The sequence below is a fragment of the Gymnoscopelus braueri genome (genome assembly GCF_963280865.1).
Source record: "Gymnoscopelus braueri genome assembly, chromosome: 21".
Classification (NCBI taxonomy): domain Eukaryota; kingdom Metazoa; phylum Chordata; class Actinopteri; order Myctophiformes; family Myctophidae; genus Gymnoscopelus; species Gymnoscopelus braueri.
The window spans coordinates 35406339-35416236 of NC_137623.1; the positions used below are offsets into that span (position 1 = coordinate 35406339).

Genomic DNA, 9898 nt, shown 5'->3' on the forward strand with positions numbered 1-9898 from the left:
ATCAAACCCACAAAATACAGATTAAAATGACTTCATATCAACCGCATGAAGGAAACTGGTACCTAAAAAACACAGACATAAATTGTATGAACATGAGAGATGATTAACAAATTATACAAGAGATTAACAATTAACAACAAAATTATTGAATGACAAAACATTTTTAAATTTTACATCAACAGAACAGTTAAATCTTTGGACACTGAGAATGTTGATTAATTTATATTTAAATTATTGTGGAGTCATGAGAGACAAACACAAAGTCTGATCTACTTGAGGTCACACAACTCAGCAGTGTCTCCACCACCCCAAACACTAAATCCAGCATAGAGGGGTCGGGTGAATGTGGTGTGGACTCTGTGGAGGAGAGTCATGGTGTCAGAGACTCTGTAGAAGGACAGAGTACCTGCACTGTGATCCAGATACACTCCTACTCTGGAGGACACAGGACCTGGGATGTTAGTATCAATGCCTCTGTGTCTAAAAAATATAACATCCTGTCTGACACCCTAAAGACCAAGATTTATCATTGGATCCAAATCCACTTTCATTATAACTACCTGTCCTGCTGATATCTTTATATGAGACTGCTAGATCAACATAGCTTCCACTCCACTCTACCTCCCAGTAACAGTGTCCAGTCAGACTCCCTCTACTGAGAACCTGCCACAGTCTAGTGAATCTCTCTGAGTGATGAGTATATGATTGTTGTTCTTTCATGCATGCTACTTTTCTGTTCCCTTTAGACAGAGAGAGGCATTGATGTGCTGTGTTTGGATCCAGTGTGATTGGACATGAATACTCAGCTCTGGTCTTGGGTTCTGCTGGTGTTGACAGTGAAACATCCATTCTATTCACTGTCTCTGAGACGTTTGTCCCTTCCTCTTTAAGAATGTCCTCTAGTTTGTCCCTCATCTTTTTTTTTTCTTTTTTTTTTTATCAATTTTGTATTTATTTTTCAAGTAAAGCAAACAGGTGAGATCACCAAAGCACACAAAGAGGCCATACTCAGGAAAACTAAGACAAAAAAGGGAAAGGAAAAAGAAACTGATAATAATACACATACACACATGTAGACATACAACAAAAAATAATAATAAAAAATTAATAAAAAATAATACAAAACTCGGTCAGATAAACAAACTCGCAAAGAGCTAAATAAAAGTCAAACAATAAACATGCATACATGCATTAGATGGAGACATGCATACATGCATTAAACAAAAAACATAACCCATAACAAGCAAAACATTCAATACAATATGGACATCCACATGAACAGGGGAAAAAAAAAAAGTACAAGTACAAGACAGGTACAGACAGGGACAGACCAACACGAGACAAGCACAAGACAAGCACAGGACAAGTACAGGACATGTACAGGAGCCACAGGTACGGGGAAAGGGAGAAATGGACAAGGCCACAACCCAATACAGGTTAAAACTAGCCAAGCGACTGAACTGCATCCAGAGCTCTGGACCAGTTATCCACAGTGTCAGCTCTGGCACCGTTCATTCTGGCAGTAGAGCGCTCCAGTAAACAAATATCCGAAAAACTATTTAGCCAGTTTATTTTCAAACTAATAGTTGGTTCAAACCAGTTTTTAATAATAGTTTTCTTGGCGGCAGTTGAGGCGGCTAGTAATATATGTTTATCCTGAAATGTTAACAAAATATTTGGGTTATATCCAATAAGTAAAAGGGCAGGGCAGCTGGGAAGAGGTTTACCAATAATAGCTATAACAATCTCCTTAATCCAAATCCAAAAACTTTTAATTGAGGGGCAATACCAAAACATATGTAAATAGTCTCCTTTAGCTGAAGAACAAATGGTACATAGATCAGAGTCCACTAGTTTACATTTAAATCTACGCTCGGGCGCGAAGTAAAATGTATGTATGAATTTATAGTGAATAATTTGGTGAGCTGCATTTTTGGATGAGGAGAAGATAATGTTCCAAATAGAGGGCCAGTTCCAATCTAAATTTAAAGCCTGGAATATCCTTTCCCAACTATTTGTAATTAAAAGCGGTTTTGTATTAATAGAAATAAGTTTGTCATATAATAAGGAAACTGGTTTGATCTTAGTTGTAACTGTTGGAAGCAATGGGTGTTGAGGTAAAGCTGCATCCCAGGGTACCCCATACGTTCTTAGAGCAGTGCGAAGCTTAAGGTAAAAGAACCATGAGGAGCCTGGAAGAGAATAAGCTTCCTTCAAGTCCTGAAAAGACCGGAGACATTGATTATCTTTTTTTTATCTTCTATTATTTTTTTGACCATTGTGGGAAATAAAATGGTATAGATCCTGAAAGAAGAGCATTATTATGCCAAATGGGAGAGAGAGAATGAAAATTGCAATCAATAGACAACTGTTTCAATATGCTGCGCCAGATGGATAGTGTGTTGGCAATGATTGGGCCCATACGCAATTCTACAATTCTTTGTTTGATTACAGTAAAAGGTAGGTCCTGAATCCTGATTGGAGAGGATAAAGCATTTTCTAACACTCGCCAAGATGTATCTGATGAGGAGTCCAACCAGGTTCTGATAGTTCTTACTTGGAAGGCCCAATAGTAGTATTTAAAGTTAGGTAGGGAAAGGCCACCAGCGTTTTTGTGACGAGAAAGGGTAGAAAAGCTGATCCTAGGAGTCTTCCCATTCCAAATGAATTTCCTACACATTGAATCAAGGTCCTTGAAAAAATTTGATGGAGGGGAAAGAGGTAACATAGAAAATAAGAAATTGATTCGAGGGAGTATATTCATTTTTATGATGGAAACACGACCATGAAGACCCGCTTTTAAACCAGCCCAACCGTTAAGATCATTCTTTACTTTAGTTAAGGCCAAGTTATAATAATCTTTAATTAAATTTTAGATTGTAGGTCTGATTTGAATACCTAAATAAGTAAAACCATGATTTTGTGATTGGACTGGAAGGCGACTTAAATCAACAGATGTACACAGCGGCATAAGTATTGATTTAGACCAATTAATTTTGTAACCAGAGAAGGCGCTGAATTTATCAAAAAGATTTAAGACTTGAGTGACAGAGTTAGCTACGTCTGACAGAAATAATAAGATATCATCAGCATATAGGGAGATATGATGAGAAGTTCCTTTAATTGTTATTGCCGATATTGACTGATTTTCCCTGATTGCTTGTGCTAAAGGTTCAAGTGAAAGAGCGAACAAAACTGGAGAGAGTGGACAACCTTGTCTTGTGCCTCTATGTAACACAAAATCGGAAGCACCAGGGTGCCCGGTATGGACTCGTGCAGTAGGAGAAGTATAAAGCGTGTGTATCATTTTTATGAAGTAAGATCCAAAACCAAATTTTTGCATGACTGCCCATAAATAGCTCCATTCTACACGGTCAAATGCCTTTTCTGCGTCTAACGATAATATTGCCCATGGATGCTCATCTGATGCAGCATTTATTATATGTAATAAACGACGAATATTGTCAGAGGCTAAGCGCGTCTTCACAAAACCGGTCTGATCTGAGTGAATCAAAGAAGTGATGCAGGAATCCAGCCTCCTAGAGAGTACTTTAGCATATAATTTGAAGTCAGAGTTTAAAATGGATAGGGGGCGATAGCTAGCAACCTCTAACGGATCCTTGTCCTTTTTTAAAAGGAGAGAGATAAGAGCTGTTTTTTGATCTCTATGGAAGGACCCACACTCAAGTGAATGGTTGATAGAATCAAGCAGAATAGGGCCTAATAAATGCCATAACTCAGATAGCAGTTCAGGAGGAATTCCATCCAGTCCCTCATCTTTGACACAACCACGGTCACATCTTCAAAGGATCTCAGAGGACGGACATTGCTGCTGACTGGGTGTGTAGCTTCACTGATCCTTGAGAGGGAGGTGTAACTGTGTAGAAAACGGATGTGATCCTCTGTGTGTGAGATCTGCTCCAGCTTAGCATGTCTCCTCCTCAGTTCAGTAACCTCCTGCTCCAAACGCTTCCTCAGTTCTTCAGCACGACTCACTTCACATTTCTGCTGGTCTCTGATCAGCTCCGTCACATCAGATTGTCTTCTCTCAATGAAAGATATCATCTCCTTAAAGATGGTGTCATTGTCCTCCACTGCTCTATCAGCACAGTGATTGATGGACTTCACCTCCTTGTGAAGCACCTTCACGTCTTTCTCTCTCTCCTGAATTCTCTGCTTTATGTTTTGCTGACTCGTATCAAGCTCTTTCTGTCTCTCAGTCCTTTCTGCTGTAGCTGAGACAATATGGTGACCTTTGTGTTCTTCCACGGAGCACAGATAACAGATACACTGCTGATCAGTACGACAGAAAAGCTTCCTCACCTCGTCGTGACGAGAGCAGATGTTCTCCTGAAGCTCGCTGGAGGCTTTGACCAGCTTGTGTTTCTTAAAGGCAGGAGTTTGATAGTGAGGCTGGAGGTGAGTGTCACAGTAAGAGACCAGACACTGAAGACAAGTCTTCACAGCTTTCAGTTTTCTCCCAGTGCAGGAATCACAGGCCACATCTCCAGGTCCAGCATAGCAGTGATCAGGAGGAACATCTTGGAGTCCTGTCTTCTTCAGTATATCCATCATGTCAGCCAACATGATGTTTTTCTTCAGAACAGGTCTTGGGATGAACGTGTGTCTGCACTGTGGACAGCTGAATGTCCCTCTTTGATCACCCTGACTCCAGTATCCCTCAATACACCTACTGCAGTAGTTGTGTCCACAGGGAACAGTCACTGGATCCTTCAGTAGATCCAGACAGATAGAACAGCAGAACTGAACCCGATCCAGTTGAACTCCTTGGTGTGCCATTTTACAGCAGACTGTCTGATGAGTAGACAGTATTAAACAGATAATCAGCTGGTTGTTTAACCAGATCCGAAGGCCGCTATGAGATTATCCAGGAAGTAGGCAAACCGACATGTAATGCTTTAGGCTTTGAAAACCAACTACTGATGAGTTGTATTGATGCTTATTTCTCTGTAGGGAGTTAATGTCGCTCGGTGTTGGTGATGGAACTCAATTAACCAGGGAGTTCCGTTGCCTTTTATACCGTTGGCTGCGGCCCTGGTGTCACTACGGTGATGTCAGTCATATCCATAATGGAGCGGGCTATGTCAGTTATGCCCAAACATGGGACTATGATGTCAGTCCTGGACGTTTAGGTTGGCTCCATATATGGAGTTCCAGGAGTGGTTTTCTGATGTCAGAGCTAGGTAGGTTAGTTATCTCCATGTATAGAAGCCTAGGAGAGATTCTATGATGTCAGACTTGGGGAGGTTGATTGTCTCCATCTATGGGGATCTCCATATATATATATATATATATATATATATATATATATATATATATATATATATATATATATATATATATATATATATATATATATATATATATATATCCTTATATAGGTTTCCGGGCATCCTACCATGGTCCACCTTGCGGTGGTATCCATCTATGGCTAATGCTGGCAAGTATGCCCTGAATGTTCTTTACAGACAGAGTTTAGTTTACCTTCTCAGAAATCACGTGAAATTGGAAGTTGTAACGGGTTATGTGTGTGTGCGCGCACGCACGCACACGCGCACACGTACAAGAATTAAATAATTATTTAATAGAAATTAAATAATTAATTTAGATTAATACATTTGACAAAATGCACAGAAATCCCAAAATTATGAGAGTCTTAAATATAAATCAAGCAATAGAAATTAAACTGCAAACAAATTCAAAGTTTAGGCTATCAATATCATACAAAAGTAGAGTGACCTCACCGCTCTGGTGGACAAGAAATAAATAATCCTTTTGCAAACAATATCCATGTTCTGTTTTTTTGTCAACAATGATGTAAATGGAAAGTTTATTTCAGCAGCTAGAATGTGACAGATCTCTGCCAGGCCAGGGTGACCTACCCAGGCCCATTAAATTCATAGGCAGTCATAGTAGCCAATTAGAATGAAATCTGCTAAAACTGACTCATATACTGATACAGAACCATATATTGGCTATATATTGTCACTGCCGGGTGGAAACCTTGTATGTTATTTTTTTTTAATTATAATTTAAAACAATTAAAAATAGTGAAAATAGCCAATCTACAAACTACAATTACTAATAATTAAGAAATACTATATTTTAAATAGTGAAAAATCAACTTAAGTCATTATTAGTGCAAGTTCAATCACATTTTAATTTGAATGAAAATAACTTATACTTACAAAAATACATAACATCTCTAATCTGTGAATCTAATGTGATTAATTAGACCCCTACTTCAGTCAGTGAAGTCCAGGGCTGAATGTGACATATATTGAGACCAATCTTCCTATAATTTGACAAACCTCTGCAGTGGTGGTGAGCCCAAAACTGTATGCCCGGTTCTCCTCAGTGGCTGGAGCAATCGATCTGAAATTGCACACAGCCATTGACCATTACCATCTGGCGCAACGCCATCATAATAATAACAATAACGCCAATCTATTGGCTCGCCACCATTAGACATGATGTCACGGAGTAAACAAGCTAATGAAATAAGCTCCTGGCCTTAAGGTGGACTGACTTAAGGTAGACCAGTAATTATTTTGCCTGCGCACTTCACCGGGTAAGGACTAGTTTAACTAAATAATGGTAAATTGCCAACACATTATTTTGTGAAATAATTGGGTTATATTTCACAGATAGTTAGACTATTCTATTAAAATTATATATAAATACTATATTAAAATAAAATAATCCTGCTGACTGGGTGTGTAGATTCACTGATCCTTGAGAGGGAGGTATACCTGTGTAGAAAATGGATGTGATCCTCTGTGTGTGAGATCTGCTCCAGCTCAGCATGTCTCCTCCTCAGTTCAGTAACCTCCTGCTCCACACGCTTCCTCAGTTCTTCAGCACGACTCACTTCACGTTTCTGCTGGTCTCTGATCAGCTCCACTGCTCTACCGGCAGAGTGATTGATGGACTTCACCTCCTGGTGAAGCACCTTCACATCTTTCTCTCTCTCCTGGATTCTCTTCTTTATGTTTTGCTGACTCGTATCAAGCTCTTTCTGTCTCTCAGTCCTTTCTGCTGCAGCTGAGACAATATTGTGACCTTTGTGTTCTTCCACGGAGCACAGAGAACAGATACACTGCTGATCAGTATGACAGAAAAGCTTCCTCACCTCGTTGTGACGAGAGCAGATGTTCTCCTGAAGCTCGCTGGAGGCTTTGACCAGCTTGTGTTTCTTAAAGGCAGGAGATTGATAGTGAGGCTGGAGGTGAGTGTCACAGTAAGAGACCAGACACTGAAGACAAGTCTTCACAGCTTTCAGTTTTTCCCCAGTGCAGGAATCACAGGCCACATCTCCAGGTCCAGCATAGCAGTGATCAGGTGGAACATCTTGGAGTCCTGTCTTTTTCAGTATATCCATCATGTCAGCCAACATGTTGTTTTTCTTCAGAACAGGTCTTGGGATGAACGTGTGTCTGCACTGTGGACAGCTGAATGTCCCTCTTTGATCATCCTGAATCCAGTATCCCTCAATACACCTACTGCAGTAGTTGTGTCCACAGGGAACAGTCACTGGATCCTTCAGTAGATCCAGACAGATAGAACAGCAGAACTGATCCCGATCCAGTTGAACTGCTTGTTGTGCCATTTTACAGCCGACTGATGAACACACTGAGTTTAGTTGGGTTTTACCTTCCCAGAAATCACGTGACATGGGAGGTGTGTGTGTGTGTGTGTGTGTGTGTGTGTGTGTGTGTGTGTGTGTGTGTGTGTGTGTGTGTGTGTGTGTGTGTGTGTGTGTGTGTGTGTCACACACACACCCACACCCACACCCACCCACCCACCCACACACACACACACACACACACACACACACACACACACACACACCCACCCACACACACACACACACACACACACACACACACACACACACACACACACACACACACACACACACACACACACACACACACACACACACACACACACAGTTTATGAGTGCAATAGAGATACAGGGAGGGCAAACAACAGATATCGTTGAAGGACAATAACACTAAAATGATTTAATCAGTGAACTCCCTCAATCAAAAGTTCTATCCTTCAAACCTTTGTTTTTCTCAATTATGACAATTTGTAATATTATTTTAATTGTTGTCACACCACAAACATGGATTTCTACTACCTTACGCAATACAAATATACTGTATATTATCTTAATATTCTTATATTATACAACTGAATAAACATTATTGTTGTACTATATTATATTATCATATACTATGATATAGCAACAGATATCGTTAAACGACAATAACACTAAAATGATTTAATCAGTGAACTCCCTCAATCAAATGTTCTACCCTTCAAACATTAGTTTTTCTCAATTATGACAATTTGTAATGTTATTTTAATGGTTGTCACACCATTGAGGAGGCTCTAAGAACAAGCATTTCACTGCCTGCACTGTTGGGTCAGCTGTATTTTAAGTTTATATGACAATAAAAACCCTGAACCTTAAACCTTGCTCCACACATTGACGTGTACCGTAGGAGGCCATTACAACCCTGTTATCTGCTTTGTGTTGGAGATTCAGAGATGATTAACATACTTTATATGAGAGAGAAAGATGAGATATAATCCATAACATCATAAAGAATGTTTACCAGTTTGCAGTTTTAAAGTTAAAAAAATTGCTATAGCGCCCCCCTTTGACCAATTGGAGTAAGATTGGTTTCAGTGATACTTGGAATGACCCTCTACATTATTGCAAAGTTTCAAACAAATGTGAGTCTGCATGAACGTGTTAGGGGCAGACGAATAATTTTCATAAAACTGCAATATTAATTGGCTCATAAAGCTTAATTTTTTCACTTTTGGAAAATCCGCTTTGTGCGTTTGTCGGCATAGGTCCAAAGTTCATGTGTAAAACGTTTCGTGCAGATTGCTCAAAGATCCCATGGAGGAGATAGATTTTTACTGTTTGTCATATAATTCAAAATGGTGGGAGATCTAAAGGTAAGAGGTCAAAAGTCAGGTATGAAAGTTGTTAGGCATGAGGAGACGCGTGTGTGTATTGAAGTTTCATGGCTGTAGGTCAAACAGGGCATGAGTTGTACCTGTTCAAAGTTGGCATTTTCAATTGAGTGCTACAGCGCTACCCTTTGGCCAATGGTTGTGAGTTTTGGGTCTTCGCCGTTTGGCATAGCCCTCTACCATATTGCAGAGTTTCGTAAAAAGTGACCACGCGGTTAGGCCAGAACTGAAAAAACGGCGGAAGAACGCCTACAATCAGGCTTCGAGCCTGATAGGCCTCGAAACCTTAATTAAAGCACCATTCTCATAATCTATCAGGCTTAGATCAGAAGTCTGGACTTTTTTAAACAATATTTCTCTCAGATCGTGATCAAATGGATTTAATTCTCCACCTCATTCAGATCACAGCATTCACATTTGACTGTATACCTCCATGCATGTGTTTGCCCATTTTAATTGTCCTATCTTTAATAGATAACTGGTATAAATGGCAGGAGGGTTCATTAGTTTGCCAGGTGATAGTAACTCGGTCTTCAACTATTTTCTTTTTTGCGATTATTCTATCGATTGCTTTTTTGATTAATCAAAGAATCGAGAAGTGTGTTATTTTAATATTCTTTATATATGAATGAATCAATTAACCACTGTCATGATTTTCTTTTCATAACAGATCTACAAGCTCACAGCACATCACGTTGTGAGCTTGTAGAGGTTGTAGAGTTGTAACCCTTTCGCCTATAAATACCTTCCTGAAATAGGGATAGATTACTAATCAATTACTTTATAAAATGATTGATTATCTTTTTTATATAGATATAATTGATTAAATCAATTAGTTCTATTAACTGTTGCAGCCCTAATAGTAATAGGAAAGAGAGCC

General features: G+C 39.4%; 1 protein-coding gene and 1 pseudogene across 2 annotated transcripts; both read right to left on the reverse strand.

Moving 5' to 3' along the window:
- Nucleotides 1–250: 250 nt before the first annotated feature.
- LOC308076972 (E3 ubiquitin/ISG15 ligase TRIM25-like) lies at nucleotides 251–4800 on the reverse strand (annotated as a pseudogene). Its single transcript has 2 exons — nucleotides 3738–4800; nucleotides 251–857 (listed from the first exon to the last, which is right to left on the reverse strand). The product of its transcript is annotated as an E3 ubiquitin/ISG15 ligase TRIM25-like (transcript).
- A 701-nt stretch (nucleotides 4801–5501) lies between these two features.
- Nucleotides 5502–7630, reverse strand: LOC308076973 (E3 ubiquitin/ISG15 ligase TRIM25-like; the record flags this gene model as incomplete). The annotated part of the gene is made up of 2 exons (XM_080417497.1): nucleotides 5502–5505; nucleotides 6774–7630. The coding sequence occupies 2 exons, from the start codon at nucleotides 7628–7630 to the stop codon at nucleotides 5502–5504; spliced, it is 861 nt and encodes a 286-aa protein (XP_080273623.1).
- Between the last annotated feature and the right edge of the window lie 2268 nt (nucleotides 7631–9898).